Source organism: Acanthaster planci, linkage group LG11 (genome assembly GCF_054643075.1).
Source record: "Acanthaster planci isolate LZ-2023a linkage group LG11, COTS_SCS, whole genome shotgun sequence".
Taxonomy (NCBI): domain Eukaryota; kingdom Metazoa; phylum Echinodermata; class Asteroidea; order Valvatida; family Acanthasteridae; genus Acanthaster; species Acanthaster planci.
The window spans coordinates 15,394,136-15,420,552 of NC_141787.1; the positions used below are offsets into that span (position 1 = coordinate 15,394,136).

The 26,417-nt window shown below is 42.5% G+C and overlaps 5 protein-coding genes across 16 annotated transcripts in view; 3 read left to right on the forward strand and 2 right to left on the reverse strand.

Moving 5' to 3' along the window:
• LOC110976357 (uncharacterized) overlaps nt 1–26,417 on the reverse strand; it is a 159,621-nt gene that overhangs the window by 30,765 nt on the left and 102,439 nt on the right. The window contains exon 1 of one of the 10 annotated variants that reach the window (XM_087143128.1): nt 212–368. The exons of 8 other annotated variants lie outside the window; for them this stretch is intronic. The gene's annotated coding sequence lies outside the window, so the exon portion shown is untranslated. Of the gene's footprint in view, nt 1–207; nt 369–26,417 lie in introns of those variants that run through there. One more of the 10 variants, XM_087143129.1, reaches the window with a different exon arrangement.
• Nucleotides 62–11,862, forward strand: slc25a26 (solute carrier family 25 member 26; the record flags this gene model as incomplete). The annotated part of the gene is made up of 5 exons (XM_087143530.1): nt 62–112; nt 8,876–9,003; nt 9,703–9,811; nt 10,289–10,407; nt 11,217–11,862. Coding segments are annotated over 5 exons (543 nt in total), but the record flags the coding sequence as incomplete, so codon positions are not given.
• LOC147797501 (mitochondrial S-adenosylmethionine carrier protein-like) lies at nt 432–7,404 on the forward strand. Its single transcript, XM_022229554.2, has 2 exons — nt 432–1,019; nt 4,450–7,404. The coding sequence occupies exon 2, from the start codon at nt 4,452–4,454 to the stop codon at nt 5,289–5,291; it is 840 nt and encodes a 279-aa protein (XP_022085246.2). The 5' UTR covers nt 432–1,019; nt 4,450–4,451; the 3' UTR covers nt 5,292–7,404.
• Nucleotides 11,806–15,087, reverse strand: LOC110976356 (putative palmitoyltransferase ZDHHC24). 2 transcript variants are annotated; one of them, XM_022229549.2, is made up of 2 exons: nt 14,989–15,087; nt 11,806–14,479 (listed from the first exon to the last, which is right to left on the reverse strand). In XM_022229549.2, exon 2 carries the CDS (start codon nt 14,433–14,435, stop codon nt 13,572–13,574), a length of 864 nt encoding a protein of 287 aa, XP_022085241.1. In that variant the 5' UTR covers nt 14,436–14,479; nt 14,989–15,087; the 3' UTR covers nt 11,806–13,571. The 2 variants fall into 2 exon arrangements, with proteins under 2 accessions (XP_022085241.1, XP_022085243.1); XM_022229551.2 differs by having other exon boundaries at nt 14,976–15,055.
• LOC110976301 (short transient receptor potential channel 4-like) overlaps nt 21,210–26,417 on the forward strand; it is a 106,543-nt gene continuing 101,335 nt past the window's right edge. For both annotated transcript variants that reach the window (XM_022229445.2, XM_022229450.2), the window contains exon 1: nt 21,210–22,006. The gene's annotated coding sequence lies outside the window, so the exon portion shown is untranslated. The remainder of the gene's footprint in view (nt 22,007–26,417) is intronic.

The window sequence follows — 26,417 nt, forward strand, 5'->3', positions numbered from 1 at the left end:
CAAGCACAAGTAAAATGTGTAACGTCATGCCACGCTTGCACGTGGATATGCGCACACATTGTTACGCACCAGCGTGCGGAGTTCCTATAGGAGACACACCGAACGCGAACAGGTATCTGTTCAGAAATGTTAGCAGGCGTGCCGAATCATGATTTCTAGGCACACTAACATCTCTCTGTCTCGTCTATAACATCCTAACGTGCATACCTACGTTGTATTTGAGGCGTCCAAGCTTTCAGCACGGTTTGATTTGTAGATTTACGAGACGAGGGAATACCGTTTTGTCCAAACGTAACGGTACGGGTGTGGGCGCGCATGCATCAAGCCTAGCCAGAGCGGGGGCGACGCGACGACGTGACGAAGACGAAATATGGCGGATCGATTAATGAAGACAGCGCCCTCAACCTTAAGCAAACGATGGCGATTTACAAGTTTTCGGTGGCTTCGCCCTGAACCCACTTTAGAACGTTTTGAAATTATGTCACAACACTGCAAAAAGTCCAAAACGTTTGGATTTGGTATTTGTGTAATAGGACTTGGAGCTGTGCTAAAGTTGCAGGTCTCAATTCGGGGGACTTTAGAGCAGCCTGAAGCCGCTTTGGAGACGAAGCCGACAATTGGAAAAGAACGCAAACAGCCGTGTCCGAATCACATGGCTGTGGCTTGAAACTGCACACGACATTATGGAAACTGGCTCACCATGGACTCGTATGTGATTTCTAGCCGCAGCCACGGCCAGGGAAGCAGATGCAGAGTAGACGTGGTTTACACTTTTCATATTTTGCTCAGCTTCGCGTCATGAGGTTGGTGAACTTCACGCACGTGTGATCATGGTGTGATACGCGTGACGACCCACATGTACACTGTACACATAGGCCTACCTCAAATGCCACAGATTTTAAACAGATTCGTTGCTGATACTTCGACTACATGTTCGACTACGTCAGAGGCCCCACTGGCAGAGTCCACACCTGAAAACTTTATTCCCATTCACAACACTGAACGCTGAACAAGCGATGGTAAGTTACAGGCTAGTCTAGGCCTACTACTATTATCTACATGTACTTATGGAGGAATAAAACACGGCGTTACCCCAGAACTGTGGGTCGCCAGGTCCCTAATTTCCCTAGCCCCACTAGTGTGGCACGGACTCTCACTCAAATCGGGAGTGATCCGTGCCACACTAGTGGGGCTATAATTTCCCCACCTATTTAGAGTCCGATTGATTATCACAGTAGGCTTAAGTGGCAAAATAAGGGACTTTGCCACTGTGCGGTCAGCCACATTACTATTAGGGCCTACATGTGTGCGGAGCGGACATCGGACCCCACAGTTCTCGTAGGGAGTCCGACCTGCAGACACTTTTCAGGTTTTTTGTTTGAGCCCCACAAATTTAGTACCAATGGAAAGAGAATTTCAAAAGAAACTGAGTGGTATAAAATTTAGCTCAATAGCTGTAAGTATAGTGAAGGTAGGAATTTTTTTGTTTTAAAATTGGGTGTAAATAGTCCGTCTCTTTTCGGGGGTGGGCACAAGTTTCGTTTCATCAACGTATTTGAACCACATGGAATCTTATTCCTCATCGGTTCCACTTCCAGACATGCCAGCGTTGGGCAAAGATCTGTAGTAAAGTCACAGAGGAAGTGTAAAGTAAACAATATCTTTTATTATGGAGAACTTTATCAATAATAAACACAAGGTACATGTACCGTAACTTTTAGTGATGTGCGAAAGATCACTGAAGCATAAATTTGATGTGATATTTTGTCATCGATAAATAGCTACAAAAATAGGGGACCAAGTCTGCCAGGTGTCATTTTAAGTCTGTTCGTGTTTGACAGGGGTCTTTTGATAACATTTGATTGAAACAACATGCGCTTGTTTTTTGCATCTTTCTCCCGTGCACCATCCATCGATCTGATGCACAAGCATACACCATACAACAGCACCCGAATACAAAAGGGCTGTTGCCACCAGTTCGACATCGATCTTGACAAAAAAAACCTTCTTTTTCTTCCTGAAATTCTAAACTTCCAAATAAACACCGTTTCATATATGTTTCATCAACTCCTTATACATGTTTTTTGGGGGATTTTCAACAGAGAAATTGTAGTCTTCACAAACCAAAACAAGGCTTGATGGTGCTTTAGTCAAATGCCTTGAGTCATGCATCAAATGAAAGAGTATTTTAAGCTCTACAAGATGATGACATCATTGTTCCAAACCTGGTTGAGTCTCGCAAGATATGAATTAGGCTTAGACGAGACTATGTCACACGGCAACAAACAAAGATGGCCGCACGCAGTTGTTGACGAAGTGTAAGTGGCCCTGATCTTACATTATTTTCATCATACTTTATACCCAAAGCTTGACGCAAACAGACATACAAATTTCGGTTCTTTTACAACACAAACACTTTTTAAAATGTAGAATTTGATGCACAAAAAGGGCAGAAATCATTGATTGAAAACAAACACTTTTACCCGCTTCCAGATATAAAATTTAGAGGTGCCGTTTCGCTGGACTCCCTAGTTCTGGGGGTATGCTATAGCTAGTTCAAGTAACTAATAAATTGAGCTCTACAAATCCGATGCTTTTTTTAACATTTGGACAATGTTGGATATGGTTCAAATGTTTAAAAAGGCGATTTGTAGAGTCCAAGTTACTCGGACTACACATGTGCATGTATTTTGCCCTGAAAAACTGGCCCAGTTTCTGGACAGCTCGCACTCTTCGTTACTGGTTGCTGTTCCTCTAAAACTACTCCTACTCCTAGTGGAGTTGTAACTGGAGGTTGTGGAGGGTGGACTTATGACGAAAATGTTTGAAAAAGACCTGTCTTAATTTAACTGGTTTTTTTTGTGTATTAAACTGTAGTAGGAAGGAGAATATGCTAGCTCTGCCCGATCCTGCATAAAATCTTCATTTTTTGCCCTTTTTTGGAAACAATTTTTCACATGCGTCATGTCCATGACATCTGTGAATTAGAAGAAAAGGCAATAAGCCGTTTGCAAGTTAACTTTGAATAAAATCTGGTACACTGAGTTCTATAAATTCATGTGAACATAACAATTTGAATTCCCCAGACTAAAGACAACGTTGCTGAACCTCATGATCTGGGGCAAGCTTTTGCTTAGTTACCTAAGAGACGCCTTGCACTAATAGCGGTACGCTTTAAGAACGGCACAAAGGAACCAGTCCATTCCAGAGATGGCGATAGCTATGCCAAAGCTTGCCCGGAATCACGAGGTATAGCAACAGTGTCTTTAGTCTGGGGAACTCAAATTGTTATGTTTATGTGCAATCAGATAACTCAGTGTACCTGATTTTATTCAAATTGAACTCGGAAATTGCTTATTGGCCGTGACCCATGCCAGCAGACGGCAGAATTATTGACAAATCTTGTACATAAAATTTGCTAACTCTGCATATTGAATGACTGATTGCACTCAACATATAAACGGACTTAGAGGCCCTGCATAATTTCATTTGCAGTACATGCGCTGGACATGTTTGCTCATTGTTTGCTTTGATCAGCGGTTCGTATTCCATGATTTCAACAGGGTTACATTTTGAGTGGCTGGGTAGTCGGCAGTTGCTTCCACGATTTTCCTGTAATCCTGATAATGTGCCATCGAATTCCCATTTTTCTAGTTCAGGGTTGTGGAAGATGTTTTTCAAAAAGTGCAAGAAGGAAAGTTATACCCAAGTCCTATATTTTACACTGGATCCATGTTTTAGTGTCTGCTGGGGCGCAGTAGGCTATCCAGGTTCACAATGGGGGGAAATGAGAAATTTTTCATGATGCCATTCTTGAATGTTTTCAACGACGTCAGCTTTAAAAAAAATCGACCCCCTCCCCCAATCTACCAAATTGGCAAACCCAGGAATGGCGTTGTGACTTGGCAGACATTTTGCTACATGAGCATTGTTATCCTGGTCAGTTGGACGTCATTCAAAAACACGCTGGCGAAATTTGAGTTGAAATACACAGTTGCTGTAATTAGTGAGTACATCCAAGACCTACCATACATGCAAGCCTGAGGAATCTAGGCCTTTACCGTACATGCATACAGTGCAGTGCTGTTTTGGTTGGATGGGATGAAATGATACCAGGGTCAGAACTTCAGGCATTGGAAACTTACTGTTTTTCAAAAATGTTCGTAAAACTGAGATTCTCCCGTGATCCCAGAGAGCACAAGATGAGACGATCTGTTTGGGGATCGTATGGAACTTCATGTAGATCATAATTGATCCAAAAATCTCAACGACCCTTTGCATCAGATTATTTTTGGTATCATCTCATTTAATTTTAAAATGTGATTCATTTACAGTTAAATTATGTAAGTGTACCGGTGATGCAATAAAAATAATTGATGCACAGATAAAAGTTTACTTGTCTTAAGTGTGGCTTGCTTACAAGTGTCTTTGTTGTTCTACTTGCCTCAGAAATGAGTGAGCAAACTCCACCCCTGCTTGTGGCCTTAGTGTCAGGGGGCTTGGCTGGGACTGCAGTTGACGCCTCCCTCTTCCCCTTGGACACAATCAAGACACGCCTCCAAAGCTCCGGTGGATTTCTCAAAGCTGGGGGATTCCGTGGAATCTATGCTGGCCTAGGGCCGGCGGTCTTGGGGTCGGCACCCACGGCCGGGGTGTTCTTCTGTACATACGAGCTCACTAAGCACATAAGCTCCTCGCTGGGGTCGGCTGGCAACTATTATGAGCCCATCACACACATGATGGCAGCGTCATTGGGTGAAGTCGTCGCCTGCCTGATCCGAGTACCTGTGGAGGTAGTGAAGCAACGTGCTCAGGCTAGTCGGCATGCCAGCACCAGCATCCTCAGATCAGTCTTGCGTGAAGAAGGGGTGAGAGGGCTGTACCGCGGCTACCTCAGCACCGTCATGCGGGAGATTCCATTCTCGATCATCCAGTTCCCCCTGTGGGAGATTTTGAAAGTGAGATGGGGCCAGTGGCAAGGGAGACCGGTCGATGCTTGGCAGTCGTCCATTTGTGGGGCAGTTGCTGGCGGCATCTCTGCAGGAGTTACCACTCCTCTGGATGTGGCCAAAACAAGGATCATACTAGCAGCCAAAGACAGCAAGGAGGCAAAAGGGAACATCCCCGGTGTGCTGAAAGACATTATGAGGACCAGGGGAGTTCGTGGGTTGTTTGCCGGGGTCGTCCCCAGAGTTCTGTGGATCAGCATTGGGGGAGCCATATTTTTGGGTGTCTACGAAAAGGCCAAAATATCACTGCTAAAATTAAACAGCCCTGACATCAGTTCATAAGGTGCCTTTTTGTACAAGTTACAAAACAACTGCTCAGGACAAATTTCTATATACATTGTACTACATGTATCAAGAATGATACATGTATTCCTAGTTCGTGAACCCACCCACACCTACCTTACATACCTAGGGTGGACATTTCTTTCTTTTCATGCAGTTAAGAAAACTCAGTGAAAATGCTCATTTTCTTGAACTGGGAACACAATTTTCAGCTGCTTTTTGTCCAAGGTTTCCTTGACTATTCCTCTTCCTTTTACGACGGATCCCCCCTACCCTAAAATGCCTCTCAACTTTTTTTTTTAGAGAGAAAGGGAAAAGTCCTGTGGACATGTGTAAGTCCACAGAACGTCTTCCTTTCCTGCATCGTGTGGACATCTTTTGTTCACACATCCACACTAGGTATGTAAGGTTAGCGCGGTAGTGTGACTGTGTGTGTTTTGTTTCCCAAATCGTACAAATTGCTTTGTACATGTCCATTTACAGGGAAGAAATTTTGTTCATGAAAAGATGGCAATTTCTCGTCTGCATGAGGCACTCCATCAGAATATCAAGTCACCTATGGAAACATTTCAGTGGACATCAGGGCCAAGGCCAATTGCCTCCATTTCTTCCATGATGTTCTTGGCCGACATTTGCAGGAAAGCTAGATTTAGAGAGAGTAGGCTTGCAGACCATAGTTAAGCTGGTTGAGCTAGAATTGATGTTTTCACCTCAATAACAAGAATCAGATTTCATAATATGTTTATTTTTAAAAAGTAGATTAGTTGGTATTGGAATGACTTACATATCGATCTCTCTTAGATGTCTCAGGTCATATAAAACTTAATGGACGCTGAAATTGTATCTTATATATTCTGCGCAGCTGAGCCATTCAAACTTCATTTTTTTTATCCTGCTCACAGTGCACTGTTCATAATGTTGTTTCATAATCAAATAATTACATATGTCAGTGTATTTTTTCCTTAATTTTGTTGTTCTCTGTAACAGTATTTGTTTGTTTTTGGTCATGGCATGCATGACTCAACCTACACTTTCAATGTTTTGCCACCTATAGTGGCTTTATTTACATGTATAACTTAATTGAACACACTGTATCTACAGTTATATTTTAATTAAATATCCAAGTTCATATAAGGAAATACTTTTAGACTACTCATATAAGGAATATAAATGTACCGTCAAACGGGCGAGGATGTTCGAGAAAACAAACTCAAAATTCTTGGATAAAATCCTCGGAAATTTATCGTATACTGATTTCTTTTGACTCTGAAATAGTATTTGTGAATGGGAATAAATATGTGCTTGGTCAATGTTAAACTAACGTTTAAGACCGGCTCAGGATAGTGAATGCTGATGATGCCCTAATCACATAGTCGTGCCCATTTCTCTGAGCCAGTCTCAAACACCCGTTCAAGACTGGCACAGGATAGTTAACGCTGATGATGCCCTAATTGCATAGTCGTGACCATTTCTCCGAGCCAGTCTTTAACGCACGTTCAAGATGGGCCAAGCGAAGCAGAATTTAAATGATGCGATTTAAGTCAACTTATTTTATTAAAATCAATCATTCAAGCAATTAATAAACAGGTTAAAGTTTAAACTTCACATATGTCTGAACCTAAGATGAGATCTAAATGTTGTATAAAGCAGCTACTTGTTCATGTTGTTCTTGCAGACTAGGCAAGTCCATCTCAGATAGAGGTGCCAAGAGCAAAAGTAAAAGGTTTTCAACTGGGCTAAAATTAGAGTCCAGTTTACTGGATTCTGTTATGAACCAGAAACTACAATGGAAGGACTGGTTATTGAACACAAAAACCCCTTTTAACCATAGTTAAAAGTTCTGAGCCTGGTTCACAGGATTTTGATGTAGAGCCAAGAGGTAAACATTAAAGTACAGTGTTGGTAACATGTAACTTCCAATGTTCCACCCCAGAAAGATTCTACACTATTCATTTTACAGTACTGAAGACCAATTTGTTACTGTAACTAATCTGTTCAGTTATTGTTAAACAATGATGGTTAAAACATGTATGAGAACATTTTGATACGGGTTTTGGTTTCAGCTTGTAATAACTAACATTTCTAATAAAACAGTTTAAAAAAAATCAGTGAACTTGGTCAGTACTTATACATGTACATGTACAAGTGGTTTTAATCAAGTTAATTTGAGGTGGCCAACCCTGGCCAATTTGGGTTGTACGTGTACATGTATTTGACATGCATGTACATTGTCGGAGGTGATAATTTTTTTGGTCGTGTTCGCCATTGATACCCCTCTTCTGGAAATCATTGATAAAAGAAAAAAAAAGAGAAACCTTACACAGATATACATGTACATGTATCCATTCCCTGCCATGACAGGTAGCAAGCCACTTTCTGGCAAGCTATCTGTTCTTGGCGGAAACCTCTGATTGCAGGCCTACCAGTGGGATCAGTAGCCAGAATTTGAAAGCTACTTGTGGGCGTCCACATTTGCTGAGGTACCTCAGCTTGCATTTCTGTAGCAAAGCAAGGTGGCAAAAATGACGTGTTGGGTGTGTGTGAGATGCCCGGAAACCCCCCCCCCCCAAAAAAATTGGGTTGCGTTTGTCCACCCTGTACAGAATCCTGAATCTGAGAATCCGCGCTGAACTGAAACGGGCTGGAATGGACAAAACTGGAGTGACCTTCATCCACAAAAGGGGGGCATCAGCAGGTGTCATCCAGTTGCAGTGTCCAGTCTCAGCCCATTCCAGCGCCCATTGTGGGTGATAGGTATTAGTGGTCGGGGCGACTGTACATGTACCTACCACTTCCCCATGCATAGGTACCCTTCGTCATCTCCAGCAACTTAACAAATTTCAACATGCGCATACTGGTATTTTAAGTTATTTGATCAAGCCTACCAAAACACTCAAAGAGAGCTGTTCATTACATTGATACAATTTTTCTCATGACAATGACCAGAGCAACACTAGCCCAAGGGCAGATCCAGGGGGGCATGGGACGAGGGGGATGGACCCAGACCGGCCTAAAAATGGAGCAAACTTTTTTTTAAAAATAATTGGTTTTTTTCGGTCTATTTAATTTCTTTTCCTTCAAAAAGTATGTAAAAAGGGCAAATACATGTACATACATGTATGTAACTTGAAATTCTCAGAAAGGCCATAAAGTGCATGTGAAGATTTCTAAATTAGGCATCCCCCAAAATGAGTCTCCCCCCTTCCCTCCTGAAGATATGGTTCTAATTTGCCCTTGCACTAGCCCTCTAATATGCGTAAGTTCCAGCCCATTGGTTATAAGAGTACATGTAACTCGTTTCCGTGCAACCCCTGTACCCCTTGTGCACACCCATAAATGTTTTTTTTTATTGAAAGTTGCTTATTGCTGAGAGAGGACAAGTTTTTGTAATGTTCCATTGTCTTCCCTCCCCAAAGTGCATCAAACACCAAATCACTCTCACAGATAGCTTGTGAAAATTATATGGGAAAATCCCTAGATATCCCCCCCCAAAAAAGCATGGCCTTGTATGTTTCCAGGTCTCAAACCCAAAGTGGCATAATTTTTGTTTAAAATTCCATATTTTGTGTTTATTTTTTGTTCAGGCCGTGACTCTCCACACGGACGTTGGGGACATAAAACTGGAACTGTTCTGTGAACAAGTTCCTAAAGCATGTGAAAACTTCCTGGCACTGTGTGCCAGCGGTTACTATGACAACACTGTAATACACAGGTGAGTGAAGCACCCCCCCAGGGGACGCACATTCCAAGAATCTCCTGGAATTGTCCAAAATTCACCAATTCTCATTTGTAGATTCTCTGTAATGAAAACCCTTTACAGGAAATCAAGTTCCATGTGCATACACGTATAGAGTGATACGTTAATAGACTCTCTAAAGGCATTCTTGATCTTACAGCATCCTATAAAAACTTATGGTGGATACGAAGGAGCTGCTTGGGCTACAGTGAAGGCATACCAATCTGACTTCAAGATCTTAGATATTCAACTTTCAAGTACAAAGCCATATCTGTGCTTCCTGCCTACCAGTGGCTGTAAAAATAAAACTGGCCATCAATACAAAAGTTAAAGAATGATTCGCCGAGTGTTAAAAGAATTTTTTGCTACCATCAAGACGCTCAAATAATGAATAAAACTTTTCATCCATGAAAGAATCCTCAACTCCAAAAAGAAAGGGGGAAGTACTGTTTCTAGAATGCTGGTGCTTCAATTCCTGTTTTGAAGGCAACATGTCAGGGGTGGGTGCAACTAGCTCCTCCCCCAAACACCACTGCACCTGTGCCCCCATTAAAAAAGAAATCTCTCTCTGGCATCAAAAAAAAAGAAACAAAGAAAGAAACTATGACAATGATAATGCTAAAGAAATATATTAGCAGACTGTCATCAGTTTGGTTCTGGTTTTTCATCTTTCAGAAATATCAAGGGCTTCATGGTCCAGATGGGTGACCCTCTGGGCACAGGCAAGGGAGGAACCAGCATATGGGGACGGAAATTTGAAGATGAATTTGTCGACAATCTCAAGGTAGGATGGCGCTTCTTTGCATCATCACATTGATAAGAAAAGCTGTGTAGATAATCGTCAATACGAGACGGTGGGAGGGGCTTACTGCATTTTTTAAAGGGGGGGGAAGGACACTGAATATATTTTCTAACAGATTCCACTCAAAGTTATTGAGGCCTTGTCCAAAACAAGCTTATGGGCTACGACTATTGTCAGAACGCCCCTGTGCATTTCAGGATGGCAAAGACCTTGACTTAGCCCTAGGCATCAATTTCAGGTGCAGCCTGAAAGTCAAATGTGCTTAGGCTAAGCCACGTGTGTATGTACTTAAAACAAAAAACCAGGTCTGAAAAATGTCAAGTCAACAGGAAAGCAAGAAACTGGCTCAAATGATATGTTTGGAGCATGAAGCTTGGACCATTGAGAGCGCTGGACTGCTTCATTGATATAAAATCATTTCTAATCAATTCTTTGTTCCTTTGAAATTTTTTTTTTCAGCACAATGTTCGAGGAGTGGTGTCCATGGCAAACAGCGGGCCAGATACTAACGGTTCTCAGTTCTTCATTACGTACGCTAAGCAACCTCATCTTGACATGAAGTATACAATCTTTGGGAAGTAAGTCACACTTTGTCTCATTAGATATGTTTTCACATTTGTTTGAAAAAAAAAATCTGATTTATGCTGAGCGATTTCCATGCGAGGAATTTTTTTGAGGGCACGTTAGCCCAAGTTACATCCTGCATGTATGCAGGCAAGATTCTAAGACTTACGTGCAGTATATATTTATCAGGAAAATGTTGCATTTTCTCCGTGGAGGGGGTGTCACAATAATCAGACAGTTTTGTCTGTCAACAGAATTTTGGGGGATCTGGCCTCGTGGTTTTAAGGTTTGCGGCTCATGTCCTGAGGGTCAGGTGTTCAAATCCAGCTGCTGGTCATATGCTGTCTCCGTGGGCGAGCGGCTTTACCCCTACCTCTCCATCCAGCCGGAGAGCAACCTATTATGGACTGGCATCCTATCCGGGGGGAATTGAAATATTCTCAGTTGTTTCATTCAACATGTTCAAAGGAAACTGGAGAAACGCTGGCATGATGAGCCCTGTTAGCTTGGGACACACCTTCAGTTTAGGACTTGTTTGCTTGTGCTGTTATGTACACAAATCAAATCACTGTGGAAATGTTTCACTGGCCATCTGAGTGGCTCCCACCAACGGTGGAGAGCATTGTGATCAGTCAAGTACTGTCAGGTCTGTGAGAGTCACAACATGCGAAAACTCACCAATATGCTCTGTTCCATTAAAGGGGGCCCATCAGAAATGACTGTTGAAAACACCACTGGATATCTTAAGGGTCGCAGGGCCTGCTATCCCATCTGTCTCACTGTGACACTACATTTCTACCTTCTGTTTTTGTTTCCCTCGTAGGGTGATTGACGGCCTGGAAAGCCTTGATGACTTGGAGAAGCTACACGTCAATGAGAAGTCATTCCGGCCACTAGCTGAAAAACGGATCAACAGTGTAACGATACATGCCAATCCAATTGCTGATACTGCAATATAGATCCCTTCCAGTGTGCTGAACATCCCTACACATTTGCATGGATGTATCTGTCCCATTGTAGCCAAGTATTAGATTTCAGACAATGCTAGTCACTTACAATGGAATGCATGTTGTTGAAGACCGTGGATGTAAATTTGTAAGATACTAAACTTCATCTGATGCAGTGGCTACATGTATGCCTGGCACCCAGGCTCACTCCTTAGGCATCAGGAAACATGTCTAGGATACACGTAGCACTGACTAGACTCGGGTCAGTCTCTGTGGACTCGGGGGAAATGGAAGACATAAGAAGCCGAGTTGTCTGTAGAGGTGCTAGATAACATTTCTCAGAGGTGTTATGACCAGAAAATGGTTGAACCTGCAGTGACTTCAGATTCTTGAGTTGGTTTCTCAAAAGACATCGAGGGAAAAACAAACTTTTATGTAAATACTGTACAGTGTGTAAACGCAATGTTCCTCACACATTTGGTCTGTGTACATTTAATAAACTTCCAATTTAAAATTTCAAAAGCTGCATTTATGAATACATTAACTTCTGGAAATAGTTAGTGTAATTTCTGATATGACATTTTCAGAAGTGCGACCCTTGAAATTAAGTCACCATTGCGGCAATTTTAAAGCAAATTATCTGAGTACTGTTTCCGGCCACCATGCCTTATACTTATGCCATTAGATTGCTCTATGCACAGAACATTGCTCAACAAATTGACATGCACTTCACATTCCAAGCATACAAAATTCAGCTCACAGGAACCATACAGACATACATGTAAAAGCTGGTTGACCATTCAGTGCATTCTACACGTAGAAAATATTAACGTGGCCCTACTTCAGTTAACTATGCAAAAATTATTCTCTGGTGGGCAAACACTGAAATCTACACAGGGAAAAAGTAAACTCTTATGAGTTGATTTCAAAGTTACTGTTGAGCATCACACTACCGGTAATTTTCTCAACTAGGTAGTGGCCTTTACTAATAAATATTCTTGTGCCACATTATCACAGAGCAATAAAGATTACCCTAGGGGCCTTGTACAGTTCAATCTGGGTAACGACCAACAGCAGTCTTTGTAATAGATTTAGAATGATTTTCAGATATTTAAACGTACGTGTAGTTCCAGTTTTATCTGCATAATGTAATACGGCCGTTTCATAATAGTGCGCCATCGAGAGTTTGCAACACGTTGGCCAATCACAATGCGCGAAATCAGTCGGCCTTATGCGCGTTTGGAAAGGGCCCACAAATTTCGCGCGTTATGATTGGCCTACGTGTAGCAAACTCTTGGTGGCGCACCATTGTGAATCGCCTGTATTCAAAGCACAGTCAATGAAAAATAGTTCTGCCATGGAAAAATATGCACATGTACAGTGCTTAAGAATAAATATATCACAGTACGTTCTAAGTAGTAATTTGGGTACAACTTCTCAACACATACATACATGTACACCAATCCTTCATAATCACGTACAAATAATACTTAATCCCTAAGAATATCAAACTATACAAAGGTGTCTTGAGAATAAAAATACATGTTTACAGTGAGTGTGTGAAACGCAGAGCATTTAACTGAACAATGGAATGATCTAAACATACAGGTACATGTACAATACGGTTAACATTTACATGTTGTAATTACAAATACTTTATTGGCAAACATTCGCGAGGTTGACTGTCATGATTTTCCTTTATTAGAGAGTAGCCAATACCCTTGCTCTTTGAAATGGCAATTTTGTTAATACTTGTGTGGATATTGGGGAAAATTGTTCTCAGAACAAGATTGAGGAATATGTATTTTTTTATGGAATGGGATATGTGGCCTTGTAAGATGAATTGAAAGTCTGGGCTCCTGCTGGATATACATGTATATCAATAGGAAATGGGTGCGGCCATCAGGCTGCGCTTTCCACCGATGATAATATTATTCCAAACATTCAGATGCAGTTTTATCAAGATCCAAAACAGGGTTATTACTAAGTTGTATTTGAGATGTTACAATTTCACCCGTAGTAAAGTTGTGATTAGAGGTCATCATGAGACCAGTCACATGACCAGTTGCGTGACCAATCACAAGTGACAGGGTGACAATGAAGGAGTGCTGTTGTTGTGATTCATTTTAATAGACTGTGAATTCAGACTGGAGGTCTTGTGATGGTCTTAATATATCTCAATTACATTGTACAACACTGGATTTCACTCTATCATTTTGTCCTTGGCCTAGTCATAAATCCTTAACTTCTTCCAAGCCAACCATTCCACGCTTTAAAAAGTGAACTCCATCACCAGGAAGTGGCGATGTAATGAGGGGAAAGATCCACACGAGATACCAGCGCGTTCCCAGCACATCACGGATGTTCTGCCGCCAGCCCAAGTCGTACGAACGGTCTCTGATCCGCCGCTTCTCGTGGGTGGTCTGGCCACGAAGGGCAATGTACGCGTGGTAACAAAACAAGGCGGTGAAAGCGAGGAATCCCAGCATGCAGGTTCCGCTCTGGAAAGCGATGAAGTAGGACACTGGCCGAAAGAGACCGAACACCCAGCCGAACATCGGCGTGAACGATGCCAGGAGTGTCGTCCAATGTAAGTTTTGGCTCACGTTCTCTACAACAAATTCCATATTCAGGTAGTTTGCATAGAGGGCCCCTAGGCTGATGTACATGATGCAGATAAGGTAATACCGTTGGTTGGCGTAGCCCACGCAACTGCCGATGAAAAGGCAGTGGTGGTCCCGCTTGAGCACGCAGACACCACAATGGCCACAGTGGTAGGATCTGGGTGGCGAATTCTGCTGGCACAAATAGCAGTAATCCCAACCGGGTTTCAAAACGGTGGGCAAGAGGCTGGAACTGATCGACAGCTCGGTGCCCATGGCCATGAGAAGGTTCCCCAATGTGTTGACAAACAGGAACAGCCCCAGTGCGACGCTCAGCCAATAGGACGTGGTCGCTTCAGGATATTTGCGCGGCAGGATGACCAGCAGCTCAAAGAGGCCCGCTACCCACAATTCAGTGATGGCAACTAAGACGGACAGTCTATCGCCCAGGCGTGGAGGTAGTACCTGCTTCCATCGGATGGCAGGTATCATATTGCACACTCCTTGTGAGAGTTGTCTGGACTTGATGGTGCAATCTGAAATGTTATAGTTCTTATGCTTATTTTCAATTTTCAGCTAATATCTGATGAACTGAATAAGGCACTGAACTTTGATAAAAAGGGTCAGACTTGGGACTAAGATAAAGACAAAACTACTTCTGGGGGATCACTTCCTTGGCCTTGGAGACTGATAATTAATGCCCGGTGGACCATCTGACCATATATCATAAACTCAGGGTGTCCATCTTTGGTTAATACGGTTACAGGACTTCTGTTGAGATCCACGTCAACGAGTTCCCCATCCACAGTACGTCTGCTTTTTAAGTTTTAACCCCGCCCTCTCTAGCTCTCAACTCTAATCTGGCATGTCTTGTCCCTGGAAGTGGACTGCATTTCAAATTTTGTTTAATGAAATGGGAGTTTTTTCGACATGTTCGCGGCCCCCCAGCACATGATTCAGTCGACTTTCTCCCCGGAAATTCCCTTCACCGACACGTTTTACCGGCAGTCATGCATAAAAAGGTTTGCTTACAAGAAACGCTTACCAAACCACCAGTCAGTGAACGAGCTTCGTTGTTCGGATTTGTGTACAGAATTGAATAGATACTAAAAAACCCAACCTCATCTGTATTATGATCTTATTGAAGAAGACAAAGGGAACCAGACTACGGTTGTTGGGCGTACTTTCTTGAGGGCGCTTCATGATTTCGGCTGATCGCGATCCCTTGAAACACCCTCACTGTCTGTGTGTCCAATTCAACGGTGGCCCTTAAAAGCTGACCACAAATTTGGCATTTTTTTATGGGCCGCCAAAATATGCGCAAGTTTCACCTTTGCTGGGCAACAACTTTTTCCTGAAATTGCATAATTTTATGCCCCTACTCACTGCATGGATTTTAAAACCCCATTGATCGTCGCTGTAATCTCAATCTTGGAGGGGAGGAAGATATGAGCACTTCATTCCAATTGCAAGTTGCTATATGTTTATTCTCAACTCTTAAATCTAGAAATGTCCGTACCTTCATGACCACTGTTTGTCTCTCTGCTGAGATTTTGGGATTCAGTGCTGGAAGTTCTTCCTGTGTTTTCATTATATAGTCATTATGGTCGACTGTACAAAATCTAAACTCGTTCCACCGTGCCGCCGTATCATTTCGTCACTCGAACGTTTGTGACTATAGTCCCAATATCAAACCGGAAGCATGCATGTAATATTGTCGAGTTTTCCATGAACGATCATTTTAGCGTGAATAGGTGGATTACTACTTTATGCTACTCAAGTTTATCCGATGGGATTAGGCAATTCGATTACGCATCCAAAGGAGTTCATGTCAGTCGGCAACTTCAGATCTGGAGCGAATATTTTTCCTAAGCTTTTTTTCTTTTGGAGTTCCACCGAGCTTTCTACAACTATATAACGGCACAATTTGTCGATGGAGTAACTACAAGGGACTGGTAGCGGGTAATGAATCCGGAAGGATTCGGCTGGGTGTAGGCCTGTGTAAATGAGGAAACGATGCGCCCGCTCAATGCACAAATCAAGCAGGAGCTGGTAGCAGATTTTGCTATTTTTTCCTCGTTACCAAAAATAACTTCGCCATAAATTGTTTATTTATATAGAATTTAACACAGTAAGCACTGATTTAAAATAAATTCCCGCAAAATGATTTATGGTTAATAATCTTTGAAAAATAAATTAGCACACTGTGATCAACAGAGGCTAAGCGAGGATAGGTATTTGTATTTTTCGCGTCCACGCTAAAAAGTGTTTCATGCTAAACATTGCTATTGATCTGACAAAAAGGCAAATATTCAGTTTCCAAAATAAGGTGAGAGGGCGAATCGTACACGTTAATCCGCAGCTAGCTTCCGGTCCCTATATCACAGGGACGGGGACCAGTCCACGGTGAGACTAAATAAATTGATATGCTGCCCTCTACTGACGAAGTTGGCTACTCGTTTGTTGTTTCCAATTCAAAATATCTGCTGCCCTTTTTCTTTCATGTTGGAAGCATGATTTTTATTTTTTTTCACTGGAGTACGGCCTAGTATAGCCAAATGCCGTTTAAACTTACAAAGCTGTGACCCCTACCTATATATCTCTAGCAAGCGACCACGGTAAGTGACATCTCAAGAGGCAGTCGTGGCGCAAATCAGTGTGAACAAAACGTTAACTACTCGGGGATGAATTTACAAGGCGCATTTTCACATTTTCTCGTCTTCAAATTTTCTGCCATTCCCTTTGTTTCAGTTCCTTCTTTAACAGCCAGAAGGCGCATCAGCCCATTTTGTCAATCCTAAATCTTGCGTGCACGGCCGTACTAGATCTTCATGTTGAAGTGGTCACCCGAGCACACGCAATGCTTTTTCAATGATACTGATCCATCAAGCGAGACAGTCGCTTCCCGATTAGGGCACTTGTATTGACCACTTCGTCGTTTACTCCCGCGAATGATCTTCGCATGTCCAATAGCTACGACAGAGTAAAATAATTAACATTTTTCAAAAGTCAGTGCTTGTGTTGCTGACTCCCTCGAGGCACCGGATGTATTTTATTAACGTGTTAATCCGATTGTGTAGCCGCGCACTTGACTAAAACATGCTAATGGTCAAAAGTTCGGAAGACGCAAGGCTACGGTTCAGACACTGGGATCCTTTTTGTGTCTGACATGTACTCACAACTTGGGAACTTTTCAGAATGATACGGAGTTGGAGGTGTTAGCAAAATACTTTTGTAAGACGGTAGAGGGGATTCGGAAGGCGTTTGGTGAGGGTTGGAGCTAGCCAACGTTTAAATTGACTATTTTCGAGTACTAAGTTGACTGAATTGTGTGTGAACAAAGGTGGAGAACATGAACTTTCAGGGTGAAATCCACAAAGATATTGATTACAAAATAAACCCATAAGCCTCCAAACTCTTAATGCCTTTTGACAAGTTTGAAGGAGATCAATATCCGAAAAGGTACTTGACCGAGTTCACACCTAACCAGTCCAGCACGTGGGGGTAGAACAGTGAAGCAAGTTGGAGTGAAAGGCTTTGGGCAATTATGGGACCAAGTTCCCTCCCCTCAAAAAAAAAAGACCCCGGCCATCAATTTGCAAATTAAAGTCTTTTTTAAAAGGAATCCTTTCTATCTAAAGTCGCAAACCCACACCTCTGTCACACTATGAACAATTTACAAAAATTGTATTCAATTCAATAATGCGCATTTACATTTTGATATAAACTTATCATCTTAAATTAATGGAGTTGAAGTTTAAGTAAAGTCATTCCAGGTCGTTCACCGGCAGAGTCCCTCGGGTGGAAAAAGTTTCATCCGTATTAACCAAAGGTGATAGCAGAGATGCCTCCAAGGACTATTCGAACATGATGTTTGTACATTCTCAGCTGCCGTAGGTTTTTGAGTGGGTTTAAACCTTAATTTACCCTGAGGGAAGAGCAGGCAAATCCACGTGGCGGGCTGCTTACAAATAATGCTACCGCTGTGATTCTACTCACGGTCATTAATATGATCAATTCCTAAATTTCCTTTCCAAGAAGGTATTATGAATTCCCCAACCGGGTGAATACAACGAATGGATAACAGAGAATTTTATTCAATATTCAATACACGAATTCAGCATTCAGCACATTATTTCCATTGTGACTGTGTGCAAGAGCTATTTTGAGTTAAATCAAGCAAATATTGGTGAAACACAGTCACCGTTACATTGGGAGTAATGGTGACTTCTATTCGTCCTGTCTCGCCTTCGACTGCTGCATGACGGGCTCAACCAAGATGGAGTTGGTGGCCTGACGGTTCTGACGATGGTTTCGGGAATGTTTGTGGGCTTGGTAATACTGAAAAACTGTGATGGTAAACTGATGGTAGTGTAACACTCTTGATGTTATCATCAGGGGACTCATCTGAAAGCACCCGGAATGTTAACTTAACACCCGAGGTTTTGCAGTGAAGTAAGGGTTTTAGTATTGGTATAGTAGTGGAAAGTTGAGCATAACATTGCTGTATCCAGCGGTTGGGGAGTGGGGGGCCCGGTCGGATTTTTTGGGGGTAACACTTCATAGATGAGTAGGAAAGAAAGTAACTGGTGTATTTATGTATCAAATATTAGCACCGAAACCCTAAGAAAAACAACATCACAAAATAAAAGCAAGGATGACGGGATCGTGAGTATGGCTTTTGATTTTGTTTCTCCCCTAACATCATGTTGATTGAGCCCGAAGCCGCGTTCGCTTTGGAATCCCCCCACACACACACTCACATAAAGCTAGATATACGCCGCTGACTCGCAAGTCGTGCACGCCACGACAATTTTAAAGAGACTAAATTCAGATTTGAATACACTGATTTGTAACTTACAGGTGCCTAAGCTCCAGTGGTAAGCTTAAAACGTATTTGATGCCTGAAAATGGCAATTCGGTTTATGTGGTTCCACACTGAGTCAGAGTGTACCTGGCTCAGTCTGTACATGTAGGCCTACGCATCATTGCAATTATCAGGGACAGGACTACTTAGGGACACTGTGAACAGTTCATTTGCGCCAAATTACAATTTGATATGAGCGCCTTCCTAGCCTTTCCCGCAAATAATGCATGCATTTTTCCTTCCGCTACCAAGGTCGAAGTCGTTAACAGATCATTACTAACTACAAACATTATACAGGACTACCAACACTATTCATTTATTATGATATAGGAAGTAGTGCCACTGCACTTAGGAATACTAACTATAGCTTCTGTACTGTCCATTAATGACAAGTAGATAGTGGATCAAGACAGTATATTAAAGATGCATATTAATTAATTCAACCCTTCAGATATTCATGGTTTGTAGAAGACATAAAGGGGCCTTTTATAGGTTGTTGTTATTATTACTTGTAGAAGCTTACATGCGATTATTTCGCACTGGACTTCGGCACAGAATTAAATATTGCTTCTGAAATGTAATTTTGACTTTTCCTAGGTACAGATTGTTTAAATCCTGTCTGTCCACACCATTATCTAGGATTTACATGCAGACATAAAAGGCAGTTCACTTGTTTACTTTCAGAATGTGATAAAGTTAAAATTCTGCCTAGTCCCAAAGTTTCCCATTCCTTTCCTTCGGGAGGAAACTTGTATTCCAACAGTAAACGATTCCCAGTTTATTCGGAAAATCAAATAATAACCTTCCTCAGTAGTTGGAAGACCTGTTTGTATTTCATCATTCGAGTCTGATCAGTCTGTATGAACCTTCCCTCCGACACTTGTCCTTACATTTGCAAATTTTGGCTGCTCTCGAGGACTGCATCAGCCGTAGGGAGTTCTTCTCTTCGTTTCGTATTACAATGTCCAGAGGTTTGTTGCGCCGTCCAAGCCCAAGATGTAGAGAAAAAAATCTCTAAGTCGCCAAGAGAGAACTTTGAATTGCTTCGAGGGACAGCGAATTCCCCTCTTCCTCCTCTGAGCTAACAAAATCGAGGGAAATGTGGGCTGAAGATAAAATAGTCTCCTTTGAATTTCCACTAATTCAAACCATCAGGGGCGGAGTTGAAAATTATGGAAGAGCATCCCTGGCTTGTCTGTTATGATTGGCCACAGCGGTATAGGGAGACCGGTTTTCGTATTTGGCAGATGGCTTTTAGCTCAAGGACTTGAAACCAAAACCTGCCTTTTAATCAAGCACAACGAAGCGATGCACCGATGGTGCAGGTATTCTTGGTGTACATCGAAAATCTCAGGGAAGGATCTGAAAAAGCACCCGGAAAATATACTTTTGTCCTAAACCATTTTGTCACCACCACCGCCAAAAAGGACTATAAAGCAACTTCCGGCCTGTATGCAAAATGAAATCAATTTGTTATATTTACGCGTTCATAGTTTCTGCGTCAATTCAAAGCAACTGCAGTAACTGTAACGCCAAGTTCTGATTTAATAACCATTTTGACATTTATTGAACCTCAATCCGAATCTCGGTCTTTTTTCTTTTGCTAACTGATGCGGTCAGTTCTAGATGCAAGGCACGCCACGCGCTATTGGCTACTTTATTAGGGGCAAAGAGGTTCTGGGGCATGCGCGTGCGTGTAGCACTGATGGTATTATGACCGGCGCAGTTATAACCACGCCGTTTTCATGATTCCACACCGGAAGGTTGTGATAATTATCAACACCGAAGACGTTAACGACCGACGCAGACGGTGCCGCAAATAATCACCAACGGTGTTAGAAAGCTGTAACGGCAGTGAGTAAATCGCCTTGGACAATCGTGCTTGTCTCTGGATTGTCTGCGATTTCATTCCGATGTTATATGACGGCTCTAAATTGTCTGTGACTGCCTCCATGCCATAGTAGTAGTGGCTAGTGTACATGCTTAGCGACTGGTTGTGATTACAAACCAAAGTTGCTTTTGATATAAGCCAGTTGTCACTTAATACCTTCCAACTGCCCGTTTGCCCGGGTCTGTTTTTGCTTGCCACCAGTGTAGTTCATGTTGTTTTTTGCTCAACTTTATAGGTTTGGTGAAGTAGTTTCCACGAAGATAATACAACATCAGTAAAGGCCAATGTTCTAATCGTCATCAGATGTTTCCAGAACGCTATGTGTGTGGTAAATGGCCATGAACTTCTTACTCTGTACAGTGTGTACCAGCCCAGTTGTGCTAATGATTAAGCCCATTTGCATGTGTGCACGTGACGGGAGCAGTTTGTACACAGGTGGTAAAGCGCCCACAGCGCGAGCTCGACGATTTGAATCGGTGTTGCAGGCGGTAGAGGGCCGTGCAATTGGATGAGCTATCCGTCTGTCCGTGTCGGACGGTGCGGCACTGCTCTAGGATAGGCTCCTTTGAAGACAGGTGTTTCGACCAGGCAAGTCACCTCGTGACGTCAGGGGTACTTGAGGGCGCTTCACCAGGTCAGTTTCACGCGCGAAGGAATACCACGCGTTACTGCACAGTGTGTGCAACAGAATCAATGATCAGGCCACCACTTTGTGGTCATACATAATTGTGCTTATCTTCCAGTCGCTGGTGTTTTACGGTGGCAAGTTCATACAGTCATTTATTGACCTAGTGTTAAACAAGTTCTCCCCCCGACGAGCGTCTTGGTTCACTGTTTGCAACTATTAGTCACGTCCACTGAAGGTTGAGAAAATTCAACGCAGGTAGAGCCTCTTGTTGACGAAAGTGCGCACGCCAAGAGTAAAACTTCACCGTGGAATTTTGACATGATTTGCTCCCACCCTCATCCGACGGCTGGGCTCTTCAACTTAGTGAATTCACGAGAAAAGGCTACCGTCTGCGCCCGGTACTAGCGGCAACGCTCGGGGGAAGAGGATATCGCGCCATATACATCGGTACTTGTACGTTCGTTAGGAGATACCGTCTTTGCCTACCGTGTGCAGGCTGGCCCCAGTTTCTAAGCGCACTGCCGAGAAGGACCCACCCCTTATTCTCCAGAGGAATATTATTGCGGACGGACGAAAGGATTATAGCCTAATGCCAATGTCCAATCGTCCGTCGGTAATAATCCAGACAAGGCCTGAAGGGATTGCAGTCAACTGGGAATTACTTTTCTAGTGAAAGGGTGAGTTTGGTGTTTGTCTAATTTATCTGTGATGACTGTTATGTTTGGCTTTTGGATTGTATGTAGCGAAATGATCGCACGAGATGGAAAGTCTAGAGTTGGCCAGGCGGCAGGTTGATCTACGAGCAGTCTCTGATGTTGTTCATTATGAAGATACCATCGATCAGTTGGCAATAGAATATGTGATTTTGAAGTTGTGTACATGCTGTTGTCGAAAGATTTTGTTGTGATATCAACGGTATCGCTCACGACGGAGACATTGATCGCGCATAGGGAACTTGATTGGGAAGAAAGCTTTCAATGGCATAAGGGGGGGGGGCACAGAATTGGTCTTGCTACAAAGTCTGTCAGCTGTTTAACGATCTTGTGGATGAACTACACACACATTAATGAGACTTGAGTTTAGATTCTGACAAGCAAAATTAACACCTGGAATGCAAGAACGCGTAAGCGGTTTTTGATGCGTGGTGCGGTGCAGGCAGTGAACCCAGCGGGTATGCCATGGGAGTGAAGGGTGCCATACCAGGCACATCGAAATGCGGTTCCTTAAGTAGTGTATCGGGCGGTCGTTACACTTTGGCCGACAGCTCAACCGTCAGACTGTGCCGGGAGAATGACGCCGAAATGAAAAAAAGTAATCGCTTAATGAAAAACGATGCGAGATTCCAATTTAAGATGCCTTCCCGAATGTGCTCTAACATCCGACCCTTCCCATTTAAAAAAATACAGTGCTATGAGAAAGACACTGCAGACGATGGTGCGCATTTTCCAACTAACCAGTGTCTTTCTCGATATTTACCAACCAACCACGTCCAGGTGGACCTACAGAAAGATTAGTGACTAACCCAGGAAACGTTTGTATCGGAAAATAGAATCATTTAGACGCCTGCGGTTTACATAAAGGTCAAGCACCTGAACTCGAAATTGGAAAATTGGTGGTACAATGCGGGGAATATTTATGATGGCCACTTTTATTAGGACCACTGTGGGCGAAAATATTTCAGACAACAAAACAAAGTGACAAATACTGTTACACAGATATTTCGGCTTTAATATTTTGTCATCGTGCGTGTAGGCTATACAGAAAAGGCTGTGAAGCAATTGGCCTAATTTTTTAAGCTAAATTTCCCTGTGTGGCCCTTTGAAGTTGAAGACACCTGAAACCCTCAAGAAACACTGGTTTTAGATGTTCAACATTATGGTCTCCTTTGCAACTGTCTTTGCTTTTGAAATTACTTCACGTTGATACTCTTTTTTGGTTGAGCTTTGAAGATCCATCATTAAATGTCTTAAACGAGATTATTTTAGAAAAAGCGATGTAACCCCTAAAACCTACCCATAAGGTAATCAAGCTGACTTTACAAAACCGGTAATTTCATCTTTAAATTTTCATAAATATAGGGATGGCAGTTTTGAAACAGCTCCTAACGAAATACCAAAGAAAGCAATACGTAACCGTGGTGAATTCCATCATGTGACCCTTTTTGTGTCTTCACTTATTCCTCTTTTTGAAAATTACCGAGAAGTTTAGCTCAAAATTATAAGCCAAATGGAAGCCATAGTGTCTGACTTTTTACGAGTCAGGGGGATTTTCAAAATCATCTCAATTCAAAGTACCAGCAATTCTTTTTTTCAGCCGTGATGCCTGTTTGTTGTTCCTGGGGCGAGGACACTAGAAGGATTATTCTTTTGGCATTGATGAATGAATTCATCACCCTTTTGCTGGTGGATCAGACGATTAGAGCTTAGTTCTGGATCCTTCGAAATTGTCGGTGACATTAGTACAGAGAATATCCATTACTTTGGTATTAGAGTTGTACATACGATACGCACTGGCTGTTAAATTGATATGCCCATAAACTGAAAGCCTATTCATGGACACGAATGAAACAGCATTTCTGCATGCCATTTAACATAGAGGAAATTTCCAGGGCGCGGCCTTTTCTCATCGATAATGAGATTTGTAATAGTCTCGTTTTTGCAATGTATTTCACCGCCAAGCCAATGAATGTTACAAATTATTTAGTCATTCTTGCAGTCTGATACACGTGACACGGTAGTTTGAACAAAAAATGGACTTTTAAGCTGCTCGCTGAAATTTACCGATTCATGCCTTGTTTCATTTTCTGTGCATTTGAAGAAATAAGCACGAGGTGCATTTTGTTTTTTAATCAAAAATAAAACACAGGTCAGTCCTTAAAGGATTTATATGAGTTTGTTTCTGCATACCGTTGGGGACCCTGAACAAGAGAGGACAATAAGGTCCCTGATTGACAGAGGGTCCCCGATTGACAACTGTGTACAAAACATATGGGTGGTCTTCTAAAAAAGTTAAAGTACAAACAAAAGAGGAACAATAGGGGTCCCCAGTTGCAGGCAAATACACACTTACATGTGTGCGTGTACCCCCTTTTTGTACCCCATGTTGACAAAATATCAACAGTGTAGTGTCTCATTGAACCACATTAATGTGTCGCGTGACGTGCTTTGCTTGTTGGCGCAGAATCAACATCTGTGAGTGTACGAGCTCAAACAAGCGTCAAACATGATCACTTTGATAATACATTGGCAGTAAAACTGCCTCCATAAACCATCGAAGAACCCACGGCATCGCCATCACCCGGCACAACTTTTTTTCCTCCATCGGCATGTAGCGTTTGTGCCAAATGTAACCGTGGACACTCGACAGCTTAAACTTCCATCTGCCAAACAAGAGATTTTAATTATGAATTCGCTGGGTATAGTCATCCAACAATGACTGATTGATTGATGGGGCCGGAGGATGATGATGCCGGCCAAATTACCCATGCGGCATGCCCCGCTAGACCGGCTGCAGACAAAATGAAGACAACAATTAATAAGAACGTAGCCTCTACTATAACGCCCTGACACTTGGTGCTTGACCAACTGAATGAGACCGCATGCGTGACTTTAAAGGTACGATTTGCGCAAAAACAAAAGCCATTTTTCAGTCTAGATAGGAAACCTAACCAGTGAAGACATTCCTCGTTTATTTTGCGGTTAGTTCACCGTTCATTGAAAAGGGATTTAACAAAAAGAAAAACCTTATTTTCGCCCGTCCCCATCGCCCTGTAAGGGGAGGGGGTAAAAAGCGAAACGCCTTTCAAAAAATGACGTCACAGCCCAAAGACGCCCAAAATGTTGTGGGTCACCTACACTCTGTAGATTCAGTGCGCGCGTGTCACGCCCACGCGGAAGTGTTGACCAGTGCTATTGTCCAAACTGTTTCCACTTAAAATGCCCGAAACCCGTCGTACATTCCGAAATACACAGCTGTCCTCCCAGTACACCTTTTGGGCGCTGGGGAGGAGCGAATGAGGCCATCATAGCGTGTTGTACTACATTCCAGGACCCAGAATACATTGCGTCAATCCCAGCATGCATTCCGACAACGAACTCTGCAGAAAATTCAGTGTCCTCAGTCCTGTAAGTGTGTCATTTTACTGATGAGATAAAGCCACAAGCATCACCAACTCAACTGCATGGCATTTCATCCTTAAACTAACTCTAAGGTTTGTATTGAGAAAATCACTTGCATGGGAGTACATTAGCGCCAAATATTAAAGGCCTTTCCCATTCTATCTGTACCTTCCTCGTATATGCAATGTACATTAAAATCCTCAACCAGGTTCGGTAGGGTGGACTTTGAATACACAAAACTATGGAGCCCGCGGTATAACCACTGAAGATGTACCGCCGAACAGGTCAGGAGTAATGAATGGTGGTACACTCGTCAATTCTAATCCTAAGCTGGACCCTGTGTGGTTTCCATTGGACCTAAGATGTAATGTCTACTGAGAAATGCAATTTGCCGGGCTGCTGATGGTGTTGTTTCAAAGCAATTAGAGGGTGTGAATTTGTTGCCGCCAAACATACTCTACAATCTCGGTAAGATTAATACCGGGAAATTTATCCCCGAGAGTGCAGCCAGGGAAATTTCACTGTAACACAAATTACGGGTTTAACATCCAGCCTCATAGCTTATAGTAAAGGTTTTTTTTTATATTAGGCAAGATCTTGTTATAATTACTAGCTGTGCTACACATATACTGTACAGTTGATTTTGTAACGTGTCTGCCCCTTGTATACGGATCTATGTGTAATTCTCTACTTTACGTAGCCATGCACATTAGATGCTTGTTGCGCGCGACCAGCGAGATCATAATTCCAAGGCTAGCAATTTCGTAAAAACCTCTCGCACTTTTACCAGAGTCATTTAGACCCTTGTTGGCTCCAGTTGACAATATGGTGATTTAATGATTTCAGAAATACCTTGCTGACTCGACGACAGGACAAAGTAGTGTTTGCCGTATCGTTTCTTATTAACTCTCATAGTTCCGTACAGTTAATGTGTAATAGATGGTACGAACGACGCTAAATTTAGTCTCCT

Excerpts from the sequence above, each read along its gene's own strand:
- LOC110976356 (XM_022229549.2), bottom strand. The coding sequence starts at position 14,435 with ATGATACCTGCCATCCGATGGAAGCAGGTACTACCTCCACGCCTGGGC.
- LOC147797501 (XM_022229554.2), top strand. The coding sequence starts at position 4,452 with ATGAGTGAGCAAACTCCACCCCTGCTTGTGGCCTTAGTGTCAGGGGGC.